The 20,530-nt window shown below is 37.5% G+C and overlaps 1 protein-coding gene across 19 annotated transcripts in view; it reads right to left on the bottom strand.

The window, feature by feature from the left end:
• Nucleotides 1-20,530, bottom strand: part of MYT1L (myelin transcription factor 1 like) — a 299,550-nt gene that overhangs the window by 71,841 nt on the left and 207,179 nt on the right. For 10 of the 19 annotated variants that reach the window (XM_018088859.1, XM_018088858.2, XM_018088864.2 and 7 more), the window contains 3 exons: nucleotides 7,249-8,226; nucleotides 2,679-2,813; nucleotides 32-122 (listed from right to left, as the gene is read on the bottom strand). In XM_018088859.1, coding sequence (XP_017944348.1) covers nucleotides 32-122; nucleotides 2,679-2,813; nucleotides 7,249-8,226 — 1,204 coding nt within the window. The remainder of the gene's footprint in view (nucleotides 1-31; nucleotides 123-2,678; nucleotides 2,814-7,248; nucleotides 8,227-20,530) is intronic. The other 9 variants (XM_018088867.2, XM_018088879.2, XM_018088870.2 and 6 more) reach the window with 4 other exon arrangements.

Raw genomic sequence — 20,530 nt, 5'->3', positions numbered from 1 at the left:
CTAGATTGGTGTCCAGCGATGGCATCCTTACCTTCGGTGGGAATTCCTGTTGCTATTTACGTGGCCCCGGCCTGTGCAGCCTGGTGTAGGACACTTAAGAACATTTTCATGCATGGCAAGAACTTGACAAGGAGAGTAAGAGAAAACAGCAGAGTATGAAAACAAGAAAAAAAAATCAAATCCCAGTATATATGAAACCATTTTAAAACAAAGCAGGATTCATTAACAACCAGCATTCCTCAAAATACACGTGACACACATAGCCAATAAAGCCTGATGAGGGAAGTAAGTATTGTGACCCTATGCTTATTAACACAGGGCAACAGTGAAAGTTATGGAAGTTACAGAACCTATAAACAAACACATCTCTGGTGCAGCAGTGAAGCAGAAGACACCCAACATCTTCTTTGAACAAAACTACTGAGCAAAGATCAACTGAACAGTAAAGGGTGAGCTAGCAACTGTACAATACAAAATTAAAGACTAGAAAAATTCTTTCAGGAAATGTTATGTGTTCATAATACATAGCTTTATAAACACAGTATCAAACTCAAGAGCTGAAAATCTACTCTCAAGTTATACTGCTAGAACACTGAATTATTTGAAATACACCTCAGTACAACCCTGAACAGAATTTAACCCTAACTATAAGGCAGCCCAATTGAGCTGGGGGCCAGTTCTGCCCACTTCCACATAGATATATCACTCATATCTATATGATGAGCAGAATGGTTCCTTTACTTTTTTGCTTGTATTTTCTACAAATGTGAAAATTGTAATGGGTAGACTTTTTTTTTTTTAATACTAAGAACCAAAAAATAAGCACTTAAAAATTGAGGGATGGCAGAAAAAAAAATGTGAAAAAGAAATAAGTGGTACAAGCTTAAGCAAGTAAACCGATTTACATCTGCATCCACTGCAAGCTGGATGGAAAACTTACTCCAAGTCTCCTCAGAGCAGTCTCCTCCAAGACTTACTCCAAGTCTCCTCCTCTAAATCATAAAGCTCATGCTATGAAGTGCCAAATTATCAAGAACTTTTTGGGAACACTGAAGAGTTTTTTATGACATGAGACATATCTGAATTCATGTCTTGAAGCTGGATGACAGTACATCACTCGATGGAAAAAGGCCATCCAGCCCTTGCAAAGTTCTGGTTTTCTCACACAAGAAGTTAGTCTGGAAGCCTGTATTTAGTTCTCACTCGAAAAAAATCTAATAAAATCAGTAGACACTTTGACTGAGTTAAGAACTGAATAAAAACTGTTCAGAGACTTGAGAATTAAACCATATCTACTCATTAAAAGATAACCATCATCATCATCATCATCATCACCCCAGTATTAGTGTCCTAAAATGTGTAATAGATTCAAAAGCTTTACTCTGAAATTTCTACCATTCAAAGCTGTTCTTGAAACATGCTTCACAAGGCCAACATCACAGGAAAAAAAAAGATGAGCTCACCTTTTTCATTTTAGTAGGTACAAGAGCATGCAAACAGTTTAAAGCTATATTCTTCTTTGATTTACAAATCTTCTAAAGAGTTTTCTATTTACCATTTGTAAAACTGATAGAACTTTGAGCAACCAAATAAATATTTGTGTTTCAGAAAATTATGGGGTCTTGGAAAGCAGATAAATTACTCTATTTGTTATACTGTATTCAGAGACCAACCAAACTACAGCAGAGTTTCCTAAAGCACTTCCTCATCCCTTTACTTCTGGAAGAAGCCACTGTACCATGAAAGAGGAGACTTGCTACATCTGCCACTCTTGCAGTCCTAATCTACCTCTGGTTTCCTGTCCTTCAGAATCTACTCTACTTTGGAAACTGGGGATCATTTTAGTCCTGACTGTCTTTATAACATTTCCTTAAGGCTGTTGGAAATTCATTGAGGTTAAGACTATAAGTGCTGATGGACAGTGAGGATTCTAGGTCCATATGTTTCAATGGAATAACTCCATTTTAAAACTGGTGTGAAAGAGAACTGATCTTAGCTAGACACTTTCCTGATGTAAACCAGCATAGAGTAATTAGCTTCAACAATTGCTGATTGCTGATTCCACCAGCCAAGGAGGTGATTTCCAGAAACAGAGCCCTCTGCCTTCAGGATAATGTCCCTGAGCTCATATGGGTGAACACCCTATGCAAAGAATTTTCTGCCATGGCAGGAAGCTCCACCCATGTGAATGACAGGGGATGTTTGCTCAAAATCCTGAGTTCTGTAACAGCCAAATTACTATTTTTATATGCAGTAGTTTAATATAAATTATGTTTCAGACACAACAGTAACAAAGGAAAGGGGTTGCAAGTTTTCCAGGAACAATTATTCCTGCACAAGACAATAAGGACAGTTGATGTGACATTAGCACGCAGAAGTAAAAGCAGTGCACATCTTTGGGAAGCCTTTTTCTCTGTTGACTGAATACGTCGATTTAAAAATAACCTAGAATTCTTAAAATCAAAGAATACAGCTTTAAAAGTTGTTCTTTTAGTGTAAAGTTAGTAGAGAATGGAAATGATGGAATAAAGAAAAAAGTATAACACAGAACAGTTGACTAAGTTGAGACAAACCATATTGAAAAATGAAATTAATTTTTTAAATAAAAGGTTTAAAAAGCATGCTAGAAAAGTTTTTGTAGTTTTATCCCCACTTTCCATGAAAGAATGTGAACTTACTTTCTGGAGGGACCCTATCTTTGTGTGGGCATCCTGACAAACTGCGGTGATGGGGGTAAAGCCCCGTTACATGGCCAGTTCCATCACACCCAGGGGTAGGACATTTGCTCTCTTTCTTTTCTGTTCTTGAGGGATCTATAATTTACAACAAATGTGTCAAGTGAATGAGGCTTTTCACATTTCTGTAAGAAGGTTCATTTAATCACGTCATTTACTCGTTGGTAAATGTTATAATGAAAACTACAAGGAAAAAAAACCCCTCTACTTCTTATCACAGTTCTGTCACTTTTAACCTGTTATCTTCTTTTCAGACTTCAGGCTCCTATGATCACAGCAATATCCATTCACAGTGATTGAAAAATGACCTTTTTATAGCAAAGCCACACCATGTCAATCAATGTTCTGCTGGCAAGCATTAGCTCAAGGGTGTAAGGTCATTTGGAAACTGTTTAGTTGGAGTTTCCCTTCTTTACATTCTTATTTGCCTCATGTATTAAGGTCTGCAAATGTACTGTCACAGCAGTTCAATGTCGTGAGAGTAGCAAACCCAACTCTTCAGCATAACAATTCCACGATTCAGCACACATAAATCCCTTTTCCAAGGTTCAATGAGGAAACAATTCTTGTTTTCTTTAATTTCCTCATGAAGTGGTAAAATTAGGTAAAATTTCCTTTTTCTTCAATAAATTATGGTGGAGTAAACATTGAAGACAGAATTACTGGAAGTATCATTTGCTGTGTAATCTGGGCTATTACAAACATTCAAATGCGACATCTGAATATTCATATGCTAAAAAGGTTAATGATCTTTTAGAATGTTGTTGGATCTTCTGACTACAAATCAATGAAAAGTTTAACTAGACATTTTTTCAACAAAATAAAGTTTTCTGCCAATAATGTAGTGGAATGCTGGTGAGATTAATCCTGAACTAGAATGTTCTCGAATAACTTCATCAGTTTATCTCCTTTAACAGAACATTTGTAAAATAACAACCCTACCCTTCCAGCCAACCACGATACAAATTACATGTTATCTTCTTGACCACAGTTGCCACATTTTGGAGATGATTGCTGATTTTCACATTAGTATTAAAGGAATAAAATTCAGGATCCTCAAACTGCTACTATTCTGGCTTAAGATCAACCAACATCATTTTTAGTCCATCCTTCCTTTCAATACCCAATGTAAGCTGTCCTCATTTAATTATTTTATGTTGCTCTTTTCTGTTTCAGTATTTATGCTTTCATCTCCAGAAAATAAGATTTTGCTACTTGTTATCCAGTAAGCCTCTCTTATGTTAAATTCCATCCTAGCTCCAACAAACAGAACCCTCAGTATCATCAGTGGGAATTTCAGTACTTGCAAAACATCACATACAACCCATTCTTTTCATCATGAATCAATACAATCCAGAGTTCACATTCTGTTGTGGACTTATCTTTCCCTGATTTCCCTCTGGTAGCTTTTATACATACTTTTACTTTTCATGTTCTTCCAAAACACCTTCATTTTAGAGAAATTCTTTAGCTCATTGTAATGACCCTTCATGTCTTAAATCCATTCTTAAATTTTAATGTGATACTTAAATCTTGTCTTTTGCAAAGGGAATCCCTAATTATCAAAATTTTATTTCACTTAACTAGCATGTTGACTGTAGAACACACTTCTTTATTTCATGCTTTTTAATGACAAATGCACATACGAATCTCTCTCCAATGTGCTATACAATTATCACAACACTTCTGGAAACACCATAATCTTATACCTCAGGAAACTGAAGCAAAGAGACTGAGAAGTTACACCCAAGGCCACAGAAGGAGCAAATGTCAGAGAAGGGATTTGAATTCCTGCCAGATAGGCCTGTGCTGAGACCACTAGAACAGCAAGCCCACAGCTACATACATACACAACTCTAAGCAACTCATCAAGTCAAGTACTTTGGGATGTGTAAAAGTATTAGATAAGTGAACAGGTAATGTAAATGAAATATAAATTATGTAAATATAACAATATTCAAGGACTGCAAAAATGTAGATGATTAATAGACCATAATGGCTTTTTAGAGACTTTAGACTAGAGAAACTTTAGCTACTCCACATTGTCAGAACCAACGAAGGTATTGTAATTTAGAGCAGCTGAGGATCTGGACACTTACATCCTACAGTGTGAAGCAAATGCTCCTCTGTATTCAAGTCTACGCTATAAAGTTATAGCATATATCAGATCCTTAAGAGCCTTTATGGTCTAATGAGTCAGAAAAGATGCTGTATACTACTCTTAATGATTTCAAAACTTGCATAAAATTGCACTTGCACAATTTCCCATTGCTTTTAATGGAAGACATTTGAGTAAACTTTTCACAACTTTATACAAAACACTGGATACTGTTTTGTAAATCCTCTTCTGCTATTTGGGAGAAATATTGCAGTTATTTAACTCTGTAACCTTTCCTCATTCCTTGCCACAATGGAAGTATTCCCTGAGTGAAGGTTGCCAGAGGACTTTAAAAGGTTTTAAAATTCATAAATTTCAGAAGAAAGCCTGTTTAGAAAGCTTTAAATGGCAGGGGGGAAATGGTTAGTGGTCCCTTAACAGTTGTTTCAGGGATCTTTGAAAGCAGAACTCCAGAAACCAAGAGGTAGTTCTCACTGCAAACCTGTGTACCCAAAAAGTTTCCACTTAACCATATCATACATCTCTGTAGGTATTTCTTCCAGGAGTATTTGGAAGATAATGTGTGAGTGGAGAACAAAGCAATTGTCTTCCTTAAAGCTTCCTCTCTCAATAACTACCAGAATGTTTCCTTGCTTTTTTAAAGTAAGGGAATATTTTTTTTTCTTCCTTTATTAAAAAGGTGAAGAATGATCCACTTCACAAAGTTTCTTTGTCCAAACTCCTACAGTATTTAGTCCCTGGTTGAGGTTTGGACCTGTTATCAATTCAGCCTGCAGCTCCCAAGGAATAAGATGGTTCAAAGAAGCTCTAGAATTTACTAAAATAGGAAGTCCATACACTTTTTTAATGTCAGAAAGTATATAGACTTTTTGGAGACAGCAGGTCTATATGCATACATGTTTTCAGTCATATATAGACTGGAAGGGCTGGACACTACCAGTTAAAAGGTCTTCAAAAATTAATATTGGTTTGCCACATTTTCTGTGGTTTTATTAGAAACATATACTCAAAGGGAAATACATCTATAAAAGGTCATATGTGAACAACGTTTAGTACAACATCCACATGGCTATGCAGTAATACACTAACTAAATAAAGTTGCCTTCCCCAAATAACCAAAGTTACTACAGATACACTGGATCATATATTTGTGATTAGAACAAAAAAAATACTTCACTCAAATACATTGCAGCAGTGTTTGACATCAGAAATTTACATGCTTTTCTAAATGACTGATCATTACTGCTCTTTAAGGCTTTTAAAAAATGATCAAAACCTTTCTTGGATCAAGATGTTGTCTGCCTACATGAATGTCACAAGCAGATCGCTTTTTCAAAAACAGGGATTTATAAAAAGGAGAAAAATGCCCACCATCTCAATTATAGAAAAGAAATCAAATATTTTTACAACAAATATAAGATGAACCCAGTCCCTGCTTAGCATCTCCCAAGAAATACCACGTCCTTAACTTCCACTAAAGTCAATGGGAATCAGGGTGTTCAATGAATCTCAGGAGGTATTGAACACTTAATACAACACAGCCCTACATGTACAGATGTAGACACGTTAAAGAGAGGTGTCATAATATAAATACATCATCACCATGATAATCCTGCAAATTAAAATGCATTCTAAAGGTAACCTTTAGTCTGTTCTTTTTTCCTTTTTTTTTTCTTTTTGTATTGAATTATGGTCAAGGCAGCACCTTAACTGTTTCCACAATGGAATGAAACCAGTGAAGTGGAATGCACATAAGAAAGAAATTGCTATTGATCTCAGCCCAGGCCACACCATGCCTTGCATAGCAAATGGTTTCCATTACCTTACTATCTTAAGATAATTAATGTGCAGTCACTGCCCCTATCTTATGTTATCGGTCATTTTGATACTGTTCAATTTCTATCAGGCAATTCTACATTTTAGATGGGAGAGGCTTCATCAATAACTGTCATTTGATGATAATTTTATAAGTCATGATGCCACCTACCCAATCCAATCTGTAATATATGCATTTCATAGCTGATTGACTACCTGCTACATAACCCCTCTCTCCAACACAATTCTCTTGTTTTTTAATTATTACTATAAAATATATTAAAAACTTGAGAAAAATCTTTGCCTCTTTCAACATGATCTCTTATTCGGTTTGTTTCCCTGAGAAGTTACTTTTTTAATTTAGCCACTGATATACTGTACATATTTCTAGCACTGCAGAATGAATACTTTCATTTTATAATCATAGCATGATGTTATTTTACAAACAGGTCATACTATAATTTTAATAAAGTTCCCATTATGTGGAATTAATAATTTCATTTCAGAAATCTATGCAAAAACTTAACATGTTAGCTTACACTTTCTCATGACATAACATACGGTATATAGAAATATTACCTTTACCATAATATGGCTTTTTGACATGGCCGTCACTGGGTTTAGGCTTCCTGTCATCTCCAGAAAGGTGTCTTGGAGACTGTTCCTCATATGATCTCATATTATCCCTCCTTCCAGCTTCCACTGCCATTTTTTCTCTCATGGCTTTTGCTCTCTCAGTTTCCAAAGCAATTGCTTTCTCAAGCAGGGTTAAGTTACCTTTTGTCATATCAAACACTTCTTCAGACCTATCTGAAGTAATAGAGGTGGTATCATCGTCTCTTTCATGACAACCATCCTCCTTGGCACAGCTAGAAAAAGTCCTAGATCTGGGGCTCAACTGTTCTTCAAGCCTCATTAGGTTCATCATATCAGAGTAATTCCGGTCTGGTGTTCTTCCTTGGAAGTCATCTTCTTGCCTGACATGCTGACGAGTGTTCATGTTTTGCTGTTGATTTCTTTCCTGTGGGTTTGTCTCACTGAGTTTCCTAGCCAGATCAAAACACTGGTTCCTTAAGCACTCCAAACTGCTGAGACACACCTCTTCGTCACTCTCCTCCACTATTTTTTCTGTAAGTCCATTGTTCACAGGCTTCCCTAGCATTACAAAGTTCATATTCCTATTATCTTGCTGTGAAGTATTGTCTGCATAATTTCTGTCATTAATGTTTTCTGAGAGCACTACACCATGTCCTTGTGCTAACAATTTAAGGGAGTCCACTGTTTCCCTAACAACATCACTGTCTAAATCTAAACTCAGCTCACTTTTCCGACCGATATTTTCATTTTTGTCACTATCATCTTCCAGACTATTAGATGTATTGCTGTTCATTTCTGATTCTGTCCTGGCTCTGTATGCTGCATCCTCTGCAATTTTGCCAAGATTTAACAAAGACTTGGCCACCAGTTCATCGTAATTATCATACTCATCATTATTGTTATCGTCTTTTTCTGTGTCTTGCATTATTCGAGTATTGTGACAATTCATTTGATGGTCTTCTGCATAAAAAATAGAAACAAAGAAAGAAACAAAGAAAGAAAGAAAAAGGAAAAGAAAAGAAAAAAGTGGCTACAATTGGAACTGTTGTTGCAAACGCATGGACAGAAAACAAACTGCATGTCAAATATTGTTAATCAAACAGCAATTCTATAACACTATGGCTGGCCCATGTGAACTGAATTTCTCTATAGTCCATAAGGTTATTTTTGTTTATTTTCTATTCACATGAATTTCTTTCACAGAACCGATAAGAAATAAGCAATCAAAATGCTAATTACTACTACTGCTAAATATTATGGCATAAATACTTATGTTTCTCCTTTGCTTTTATATTTACAGTTTTATGGGGCTTATTACAATCACATTATTCATATGACATAATCGCCTATGTTTTCAACTTTTCTCACTCCTGTATTTCCTTTAAATATGGTAGATGGCAAAGGAGTGAGTACTACTGGATTTATTCTCTTACTGATGAACACCATTCACCAAAAGAGAAAGAAATACACCAAGCAGGAAAATGTACCTTTTTTAGCACCATACACACCATTAATGCTAGATGACCAGTAACTACACACAAAGATTAAAATGGCATTTTACTTGGTGGATCATCAGTAGAAATCAAAATCTTTCAGTTCAACTGTGAAGAAGTAAGAATTTTAAAAGAGCTGTTACATGAAAGGAAGATAGAAGCAATTATATGCACAATATAATTTGAAGTAAATATGCTAGCCCAAATTATATGGCCATAATATATGTATGATAGGGCTGTTGTCTACTATCCTGTGTACTATAAAAAAATGGTGCAGAGTTACCACATTTTACTCAGCTTTGTTTTAGCTACTGTTGAATAAGAAGGATAGCTTAATAAGATGGAGCCAATGTAAAGCCCTGAGGATGAGATTCATCTCACCTAACTTTAGACATGAGCAAGACAGGCATCTATATCTGAGTAAGCTATTTCACGTTCCCGTCCTTAGTCAGTAAGAGAAGCAGACACTTTAAGGACAGGCCCACCTGATCTGGTTAAGATTATCTTCTTGAGAATAAAACTAATAACCACTAAAAGTGTCTGCTTCTCTTCATTGACAACAAAGGGACTCAGACTAGATGTCTACCTTAAAGATACCCAGATTCGGTCAGATGAATATCATCCAGAGAGCATTTTCTGGTATCTCATGTTCACTCAGAAGTTATGCCATTCTTAGACCATTCTTAAAACAAATATACATGCATGGTTACTTACTAATGAACGTCCCAAAAGTTATACTTTGATAATCGGCTACCCAAGCAATATTTTAACATTTTGCATCACAACTGGAAAAGAAAGATCCTAAATCTGTCATTACAGTGACATGCTAGGCCAGTTTTTCAGCTGGTGCAAACTGAAAGAAATCATCAGAGCTGGGACAATTAACACCTGCTCAGGAGCTAGTCCATCAACTTCTGATAGCTTCTTTTCAGCTTAGATGTATTTTCAACACTGGTACACCTAAACATGTAGCATTTTCTAAAGTGTGACTCTTATGTTTCAGGTTAAACAAACTAAGGTGGGAAATTTCAGGTAGTAGGTGGTTTGTACACTAACATTTTGATAATAGGAAATAATGTTTGATAAAAATAATTGTAAGCCAGTGGACAAGATGATAAATCAGAGTTTTAAATACAAAGCTCAACAGCACAATAATTAATATTTCAGCCACAAGATAGTATTCCTTCTACACAGTGGTTAGGGATCCTGGGATGATAGTAGGCTGTAGTTAAGCAGCAGAACTGGTTGATGACTAGGCTATGTCTAGAGAAAAAAATATTCTAATGGTAAAATATTATACCATACCTATTATCTACTTGAATACAGAGGAAAAATAATTAATAGGGAAGATGTATGGCAATTTTTACATTACAAGATATTCCAAGTCAATAGTGGGTTATCTATTTATCATAAAAAGTGGTCTTATTTTCTTTTCTGTGTTTCTCAAGATCATAATAATTCACATTTACGTTTCAGTACCACAAAATTAAGTATAACAGAGTATCAGATTTTCAGTGTAAAAGTAAGGATTGCCCTTTACACTTCCTATTTGAAAAATGACCATTTTGAATAACTGCACAGAAGGCGGCAATGAAGGACTACTGGATAATTTTAATTTGTGCTATTTGTAAAGCAAAAGTTTTAATGCACTAATAATAATTTCTAAAGTGAAATGTACAGACAAATCCCACATTAATTTAAATAATAAGGATAAAACCTGATGCCAAGAAGATAATTCAGTAGAAACTGCTGCTTTTGTGGGGTGTTTCTTGTAACTACACCTGATGGGCAGTCAGGAGTAGCAAAAGAAACACCAAAGTAATCAAAGAAGCAGCAAATTATAGCTCCAAAATTGCCAGTGCCTTCAACTCTAGGACGAGGTATCTACAAACACTGGTGAAGTCAGTCCAAATCTAGCTCTAACATAATGCTGAATACAGAGTAGAAAAAAACCATATTTGCTAAAGTCATCCTGAGAACTGCTTAGGTATGTAGTGACTATTCCAGGCCAGCTTTTGAATTGTGCAAAGTTTCAGGGATTTTTTCTTTTAAAAGGGAGTTTATGTTTGGTTTTACATGAATAGATCACGTAAATGATCACCAATGGGAGGAATATGTTATACTTTGCCTCCACAAATGAAAAGTCAAAATATGAATCATGTACTGCATGAGAGAAGACATCTAAATTCCTTTTGAGTAGGGAAGCTGAGTGAAAGCTGCAAGTATAGTATTTTTTATTCCAGTGTTTGGTTGTATCCTTTTCAGTAAGTGGCAGAGGAGAAGAAAGTGTAAAGCATTAATCCCAGATGAGAGAGGCGGGAAAACAAAATATTTAAATTGAGTTTCATTTCTCCTCTTTTAATTTTTGGCCTTTTCTTGCATCCCCTCTCTTTAACAACTATTTTGCTCATGTTTCTTATCTCCATGCAACAGTTAATTTTAATGAAAAGGATACTTATGCATGCCATATCATCTCAATAAACAGTTGGATTCTGAGCTTGCTCTGGTGAGGCACCTGCATCACCTGTTTATTAAAATGAAATTTTAAATACTCAATCAGTCTCCTGGAAAGTATGTTAGATCAGCAGCTCTATGTGAGCCTATGTGCCTCTTCTTTGATTCAGCTCTGTAAAATCTAATCTCTCTTTCATTTCACATTTCTGTGATTCCTAAGATTTAACCTTTAATTCAGTAACTACCTCTACACTGTGCTGTTTAATGGCTGTCTGTTAAATGACTGCAAAACGCATAGAACTAGAACACTTACTCCACCCCTTGCATAAATTTCGGAACCGGTGACAGAAACTGAAGTTTTTTATTTGGTGAAGAGGCTGAGTTGTCTCACAAAGACACAAGTTAGCCAGTTAGGTGAAGAACGCACAAAGCTGATATATCCTTTTTCTGTTAGCTTTAGGGTTGCATGGACACAGAATACACAACACAGTTTAAAAAGAATATCAGATTATTTTAGCTCTCATCCACACAGTACCATGATAATTTAGATATTCTTTTTAATTTGTTCTTTTTAACTCCCAGTGGATATAACAAATGACAGGAGGAAATTATAGTAAAGAATAGTGTAGAATAGCTACAAAGAGCTGGAAGCCTTTAGCCATCTCAACAGAAGTGCACTTGTATTGCACTAAAAAAAGTGAATAATTTGATTTCTTTTTGCACCTTTCATCCAAGGATCTCAAAGCACTTTACAAACATTATTTTAAAAAGCCTCACAACACCCCTGTGAGGTAGGTATTTTAAACCCATTTTACAAATGGGAAATTGAAACACAGAGTTGAGTGACTCTTTCCATGTCATACCGGGAGTCACTGGAGAATAGGGACTATAGCCTCTACATCCTTGATTGTTTCCTCCTTTTGTTCCTATCACATCCATATTTAACCCATTTTTTGGCAGAAGAAATGACTTGCTGGTTTTAGTGTAGGGAGTCATGCAAAACAGCACTTCCCTTTTGAAAAGGAAAATATATAGCATTTAGACTGAGAGATTCTGCAGAGAGAGGCAATGATACTTCAGTAATAGCAGCTACATTCCTACCAAAGGACAAAGACTTCAAAACAAGACTTTCCAGATCTGTTGTTTATGTATTAAATTACTCACTTTCTCTCAAGCACAGGAAAACACGATGGCTAAGAAGCTGAACCTATATGTGGTCACATAGGTTTCCTGCCCAGATGGATGGTTTCATTATCCAGGCAGCGTTGCCTGCTTTAAAACACTTCACTGCTCTTGCCACTGCTACTTGTCAGTTCCTAAGTGCTCAGCATACGATACTACTGCACCACCATTTTCCTCCCTTTGAGCTGTAATGTGAGGTGCATGCACACATCTCCACATTACAATCTGTGATAACTGGTCTATGAGAAATATTTAGCAAGACAACATTGGCACAAATGAATCCCAAATCTTAGAAAGTCACAGCATCATATAGGATGGGGGGTTGTATGTACATTGCCTTCTCCTCTGGGAAAATCTCATGAGTAAGGAAACTCAAGAGATGGAAAACTCAGTGAGCTCTCAACTTCTTCACTCCACGCAGAAGAAATAGAGCACTTGTGTAACCCTCCGAGGACCTAAGCAAGGTCTCCTAAAAGTCTAAACAGTCCTACTAACATATGATTTGCATCAGAGCCCAAGCCTTTGAAAATGCCTATTTCAGGGACACACTGAACACTGAAGTTGACCTGTGCATGAAGAATCTTTTCTTTATCTCTGCAAAAGTTCCTGAAGTTCTTTTACTCTAACTGCTGTAGGTAAAGTGACTCGTTTTTATACTACTTGATTCCTTTATGGACTTCATATAACTAATGAAAGGCAAAAGAAGAAGATAACTGTTCACTTAGTTACTTGATTCAGTCTAACTATTCCATTATATCTCATTTTTTTCCACTCGTCCCCCTTAGCCTGCTACAGCTACTTACAATTGTTATAATAATGGGATTTACTGTTGACTCTCTTACTATAATGATAGTAATCAACTAATAACCAAAGCTCAAAGTAAAATAAATGAAGAGTAGAAGTCATTAAGCATGGCAAGGAAGTTCTGAGCTGAAGAACACAGCACAACACAGTAGGAGTCAGTATTATAAACTAATAATGAGGACCACAGTGCAGCAAGCCCATACAGACTTTTAAATATACATAATTTTCTGGCTTACCATGTGTTTTCTTTCTTTTTTTCTGTTACATTTTGATCTTTGAATTTTCTATAGGTTCCACTTTTTATCTGGTTTTACCTGCCCGAAAATTAAGTACTTTTTATTTTCTTTTTTTTTTTTTTTACTTTCCCCTAAGGACTGAATGGGATCTTCATAAATCTGAATCTCTTTCCTGTTGTGAAGTGATTATTGACATATAAAAGCATTTCATCTTTTTCCTGCTTTTTGCTATTAAAATATATTTTAAACAGAATATTAATAAATTATTTTGGCATAAAAGCATTTTGAAGATCTAGTTTTCTGTAATCTTTTTCTTATGCCATCCATATGACCTATTATTATGCCTCTGCTTATGTCAAACCTGCATGAATAGCATCCTAATCTGCAAATATTCACATAAAGTATTGGTAGAATATGGATGTTCTTACCTGGGTTATTCCTATTAACATAAAGGGAGAGAGCATCAGTTAATCCACATGAATGGGGATGCAGCGTACTTTTAAAATTTAGGTCATCTGTTATTCATCTACGTTTCCCACTCCAAATCCCGATGAGCTACCTGTATCAGTACAGTTTTGGAAAAGGATCTGAGGATATCTGACAGCTCCTCTGACAAGACCATGACTGACGTAATTTTGCTTCAAGTGTCAGACTGCAACAGCTTCTTAAAAATTATCAAGGTTCTGACTCAAGCCAATATGTTTAAGATTTTGTCATTTCACCACAAGGTGCAGCTTGCCTTTCTTTGATCTTAAGAGATTGTCACATTTCATCTATATTGCCATGGAATAATGAAGTAGCTGTAGCGGGAAGGGTCCTTGGAGGCTATCTGGTCCAACCCTTGCTCAAAGAAAGTGCCAGTTTAGAGCAGATTATCAGGGTCCCATTCTGTCAGTCCAGTTTTGAATGTCTTCTAGGATGGAGATACCGCAGCACCTCTGGGAAATCTATTCCAGTGTTTGACCACCCTCACGGTGAAAAATTCATTCTTATTTCTAAATTGAATTTCTTTTTTTACAACTTGCATCTCTTGCATCTTATGCTGCACACTTACATCTTCTCTCCACCCTCCACCTTCTCTCCACCCTTGTCTTGCGCTACTTGTAAGTAGCTCAAGACAAGCATAGTTCTCCCCTTACCCTTGTCTTCCTCAAGTGAACAAACTGTTTTTTCTCAGTGTCTCTGTACATCATGTGCTCCAGCTCTTTAATCATCTTGGTTGTTCACCACTGGACTCCAGTATTTCAAGATTTTCTTGTGCTGATGAGCCCAAAACTGGATCTATTGCTCCACATACAAAAGTGTAAGTGCTGCATAAAGGGGAATAATCACTTCCTGCAGACTTCTGGTTCCTATCTCCAGTCTTTTCATCCTGATAGCTAAACATTATTTCAAAAAAGTCAAAAGCAATGAATTTGCTGAGGATTACCTTTTTTTCTCTACCACAGAGAAAGCAGAAAATACTTTTCAGTTAACTACAGGCATCCATTTAAGTAGAAAAGGTCCCTGGTTGGTATGGAGCCTGCTTGTTTAGTTTCCAGTTATCTGCAATATTTGGTATGAAGGTATATGTCTATGTTCAAGAAGTAATCTGCTGGGATTATCTGTGAAAAGAAGTGGATATGCTGGGTTTGCAAGGGCAATACAATTTTGCCAGTCACTCCCATCTGGTCCCCCCTTCTTTGAGAATCAGGTTCAGGCAGCCCTTAATTGTTTTAACCTGACTTCTTTCTGGGCAGATAATGAGATGGCTTTAGCTGATGACTGGTATTCATTTCATCCTACTTCTCCCCAGGAAATCTATATGAGGGAGGGGAGATATTGTCTCATAGCCTTATAATGATTCAGTGGAGATTGGCAGTTTCTTGCTTTCTCTCAGGTTTCCACAGCTCAGCAGGGCAGCAGGGAATGAGGAAGCCAAACCTATTCTCCAGACACTGAGATCTAGCAGGGAGACAGCAGGAGAGCTGAGGACCAGCTGCACTGATGGCAGAACACCCACTCAGAGAGCTCTTGGTACAGAGTTTCTCCTGGGGCTAATCCTAAGACTGCTCAGGCAACAGTGACCTGTGCCTATACCCCACCCATGATCACTGCTTTACACAGATGCAGCCTGAAGAACACATTTTCAGTTCATAAAGTAACATTTTCCTTCCCACACACAAATCTCTAAGAAAGACAGGTTGGAAACTTTCAGTATAGGGATACATCATCTCTTTTTACTGGTTTCATTTCAGTTCAGATCTCTGATTTAGTGTCAGATGTCCATATTGAACATCTTCATATGAATTAAGACATCTAGACTCTGTTTACAGACAATGGACAAAAACATGCATCCTGAGATATGATTTTTCATCCTAAGATAGGTATCTAAAGTAGATTGGCTGAATTATTCCCTAAAAGTGACTATTTCTCTTGATTGGTTATCAATTAAATTGATGAGATGAATCCTATCCCTACTGCTTTTACTCAAAACTCAAATTGATCCTTGATGAATTTCAATGTATGACACAGTAGGAACTGCAGGGAGGAAGGAATGAGGGAGCTACCCAACAGGAACTATCGTTAGGTTGTGGGCAGAGACATGTTAGGAAAGGCTGGTGTGGCTGAGATAGTATGGATGCTTTGGATGGGAGAGATGCTTATGATTGCATGATCTATATGGAGAAAATTATATCTTTTTGGATGTGTTTGATCTCCATTATAAGTTTAATTACTTTTTTATAGTTGTGTTTGATTATCAAAGGAAACCTGCTGGTGCTTTGATAATAATCTGACCTGACTAGCAGAAGGGACAGAGACATACATCACTGTCATTCTAGAGGATGAGAGAATTGCTAAATATGGTACGGTTCTTTTCCCTGTCTCTCTTTCTATCCTCTCAATGAGTTCAGTGCTAAGGAATCTGTAAAGACAAAGACATCTATGTGCATGAGTGCCAGTCTTTACTTCATCTGAAATGTAAAGCTTTTCATTAGGGTGTTTGTATTTTTATTTCTTATCCCCCCATCCAGCTATTTCATCTACATTTGCCTCATTCCCCATCTTTTCATGACAGGGAAGGCTGACTAGTATTCCACAGAATAAGGAGAAACTAAATATAACAGATTCTTTGCCTCTTTGGTTATAGCCATTCTAGTATAAACTAATTAGGGACAGAACACCAGACCAAGCAGTGGCATGTAACTATTCATACTGCTATGCTCTTAGTGAGGCCTTGGCATGATTGTTAGTTGAGTGACTTAACACCTTTCCAGCAATGTCCAGACACACTGAAGTGGTGCCAGTTGGGGACCATTCCCAAGTTTGAATGTGGTAACCCTATCTTGGAAGGTAGAAGCTTAGCTGTATGCCCCCAAGTCATGCGACAGTTGAACTCAGCATGAAATGAGTGGACTGTGGTCTGTTTTATTCACTCACATAGATATGATCTGATTACTGTGAATGAAGAGACAAAAGCAGGAAAATCTGTAAGCTGGGATCAATGCAACATGCATTGTTAACTGCAGACTCAGAAGGAACGAGTAAGGCAAATGTGAACCTACTCTTTTAACCACGTGGACTGAGTTTGCACAGCAAGGTTCTGATAGTAGGGTGGCTACAGGGGTGGCTTCTGTAAGAAGCTGCCAGAAGCTTCCCCCAGGTCCAATAGAGCCAATGCCAGCTGGCTTCAAGATGGATGTGCTGCTGGCCAATGCTGAGCCCATCAGCGATGGTAGTAATGACCCTGGGATAACAAAGTTAAGAAGAAAAAACAAAGTTATTTAGTTATTGGTCAGAAGAAAGTGTGGCCAGAGAAGAGAGGAGTGAGAATATGTGAGAGGAACAACCCTGCGGACACCAAGGTCCGTACAGAAGGAGAGGGAGGAGGTGCTCCAGGCACTGTAACAGATTCCCCTGCAGCCCGTGGTGCAGCCCATGGTGAGGCAGCTGTGCCCCTGAGCCCCTGAAGGTCCATGGTGGAGCAGAGATCCACTTGCAGCCCATAGAGGACCCCACATCGGAGCAAGTGGATGCTTAAAGGAGCCTGTGACACTGTGGGAAGCCCACACTGGAGCAGCCTCCTGGCAGGATCTGTGGCCCCATGGAGAGAGGAGCCCACACTAGAACAAGTTTGCTAGTAGGACTTGTGACTCCGTGGAAGACCAACACTGGAGCAGCCCATGCCTGAAGGGCGGCACCCCATGAAAGGGACCTACGCTGGAGAGTTTTTGAAGAACTGTGGCCCATGGGAAAGACCCACATTGGAGAAGTTCATGGAGAACTGTCTCCCAAGGGAGGGACCACAGGCTAGAGCAGGGGAAGGATTTCTCTCCCTGAGGAGGAAGCCGTGGCAGAAACGACATGTGATGAACTGATTATAGCCCTCATTCCCCAACTCTGTGCACTGCTAGTGGAGAGGAGGTAGGGGCTGTGAAAGAGGCTTTACTTTAGTTCTCATTATCCCACTCTGATTTTGATTGGTAATAAACTCAATTAATTTGCCCAAGTCAACTGTTTTGCCCATGACAGTAACTGGTGAGTGATCTCTCCCTGTCTTTATCTCAGCTCAGGAGGGGAGTGATAAAGAGTGGCTTTGGTGGGCACCTGGCATCTAGCCAGGGTCAACCCACCACATCATGCTACTCCAGTCAGTCAAGAACTGTGGACTTCAAAAAAGAGAAAATGGTGACTCAATAGTGCAGGTAGTTCTCAGCCAGCTACAAGGAGTCTTTAGTATCTGTTTGTTTGCTATCTGTATCATGTGTACAGATGGCCTATGTGACTGGAAGAGTCTCTGAAGGAGATTAGAGTACCAGACACCTGTCAAATGCAGGAAATGTATACTATGGTAACAGATATAAATCACCTTTTTATGTCACTGCGACATCTGCAAAGATATTTCCAGTGAGGTTATTCCAACAACCTGTTCACCTAAAGGCCACACAGTGCTACCATTTTTGAAATTGTTAGCTCATCCTTCTATGAGGGATTTCCCAGTGCTGTTCAGATCTGCACTGGAATGTCTGCCCTGATGATGAAAGCTTGTGTCTTTTAAAAGGAGAGTATTTGCTAGACAAATGTAAACACCTACATATTTATATAGATTTCTATACATTTCCAACTAAATATACACATGCCAGCTATGATGGCAGTGGCTTTGTTGCCACTGTCACAGTGACTAGAGCAGCACAGCCTTCGTGCATGACATCTATGTTGAAACTCTACACTTGCAGAAACAATGAGCAATGAAGTGGATTAATCAAACAATTAACCTCAACAGCCAAATTTCCAAAGTACACACATGTACAGAGATAATCTTACACTGTACAAAACTAAAACCTAAGTCTGAGTCTGGTCTCAGGATGCTTCCACTCAGAAGTTATTTCACTTGAGTTCATTGGTGAAAATAATTTACATGAGATAAAATCAGTGTATTTACTTCTGCCTGAAATTATTTTTGTTTTTATTTTTTTCACCCTAACATATTTTCACTTTCAATTGCCCTTTGTGTGATTATTTTTAGGCACTAATCTCATTAACTTAATTTTCTGTGCACCAAAGTGTCTGAGCTACTTAGGAGCCCATGGAATTAACCTATCCAACACGAACTTTTCCTCTCTGTCCCTTTGTATCCGGTGCTGTATTATGTTTTATGACTTCAGAATTAATTTATTAAATGGAATTGCATCAAATCCATTCCTAAAACTGATAAACTATGTACATTATTTCCACACTGCCTATCTTCTCAATGATGCACAATTGCAGATTTCAAGCAAAACACATACTTGCCAAAGGACAGTTATTCTTTCTCTAATTAATACATTGCTATTACTTTTAGTTATGTATTTCTAAACAGTTAGTAATATTGGCTCATTGCTGTTTGCATCTTATCAATAGATCAAGTGCAGTTTAATAATCCTTCTTTTCAATATTATAAAAAGTTTCAGAGAGTCTACACATTTTGGATGGGGTTTTAGAAGTGCTCTGCCTGCATCTGGTTCTGATTCTACTAATGATAATGATATAAAGTTCCATCACTACGGTGTAAAGATGCAGTAAGTTACAACACATCATGAACTACAGGAAAATGTTCACATATTACTAGGGAGGGGAAAATGTAACAGAAAAGATTGTGGTGCATGACCTATGGGTGTGGGTATTTTGTCTAGCCCTGATCTTCCACCTCATAGCCTTTTAATTGTTAATTTAAAGATTCTGCATAATGCAGATTCTAGACTGCAGATTTCACATCTGTCATTTCCTGCTGTCTGGGAAGGAATCCTAGCAGTATATTTTACTTGGTCTCTGCAGTACTACCATGCTGACCTCCTAATCATTCCTTTACATTTTTCTGCATTTTTTTCCCTGTATAAGCCCTGTCCTCTCTTTTACATTTGGAACTTATTGTTTCCATTTCTGTGTCAGAAGACCCTTCAGCCATTGAATCAAATTTGTTCTTAAACTCATACCATATCTTTAAGGGGGATTTCAACATGAATCACTCACAAAAAATCTTATGAGCAGTAGCAGTAATTTTTTCAAGACTTTCAGATTAGACTCCTTATGTGGCATGCTGTATAGAAAGGAATAGTCATATTTCTATTTTTCTTGGTGATACATCTATGCTTATCTGTGGCTTAAACCTGGGAGACATCTTAACATTGATCAACTGTTCAAGGCTCTGCTTCTACATGTACTGAAACAGCTCCAGCCTTAAGAAGCTCTCTACCTACCTAACATTTAAGCCTTGAAGGATTCTAGATCTTAGGTCTTTTTATACATAAGTTCCTAGAGAAACCTAATCCAATAGGTATGCTCTTACACACACATAAAAGAAAACAGCTTCCCATGAACTGTTGCTTTGACTGCCTTGCCTAATTTGTAGCCAAGGGGAGAACTGCCTGTTTCCTTCTGTATTTTCTCTGCTTACCCCTTCCTGCCCATTACCCAGGTGAAATACATTGTTTAGTGGGTCACTCGCTAAAGAACTATAAGACTAAGAGTATAAGCTCTCACAGTTTACGTGAATTCAACACCACATTTCCCATGAAAGTTTGCTAGTCACCACAAAAAAAAGCTAAACTGGATTCCAGCTCCATTAGGAAGCAGAAA

Source organism: Manacus vitellinus, unplaced genomic scaffold (assembly GCF_001715985.3).
Source record: "Manacus vitellinus isolate BGI_N305 unplaced genomic scaffold, ASM171598v3 scaffold_11_pilon, whole genome shotgun sequence".
Taxonomy (NCBI): Eukaryota; Metazoa; Chordata; class Aves; order Passeriformes; family Pipridae; genus Manacus; species Manacus vitellinus.
The sequence above is the reverse complement of the archived record's forward strand: the minus strand, read 5'-3'. Positions and strand labels throughout refer to the sequence as shown.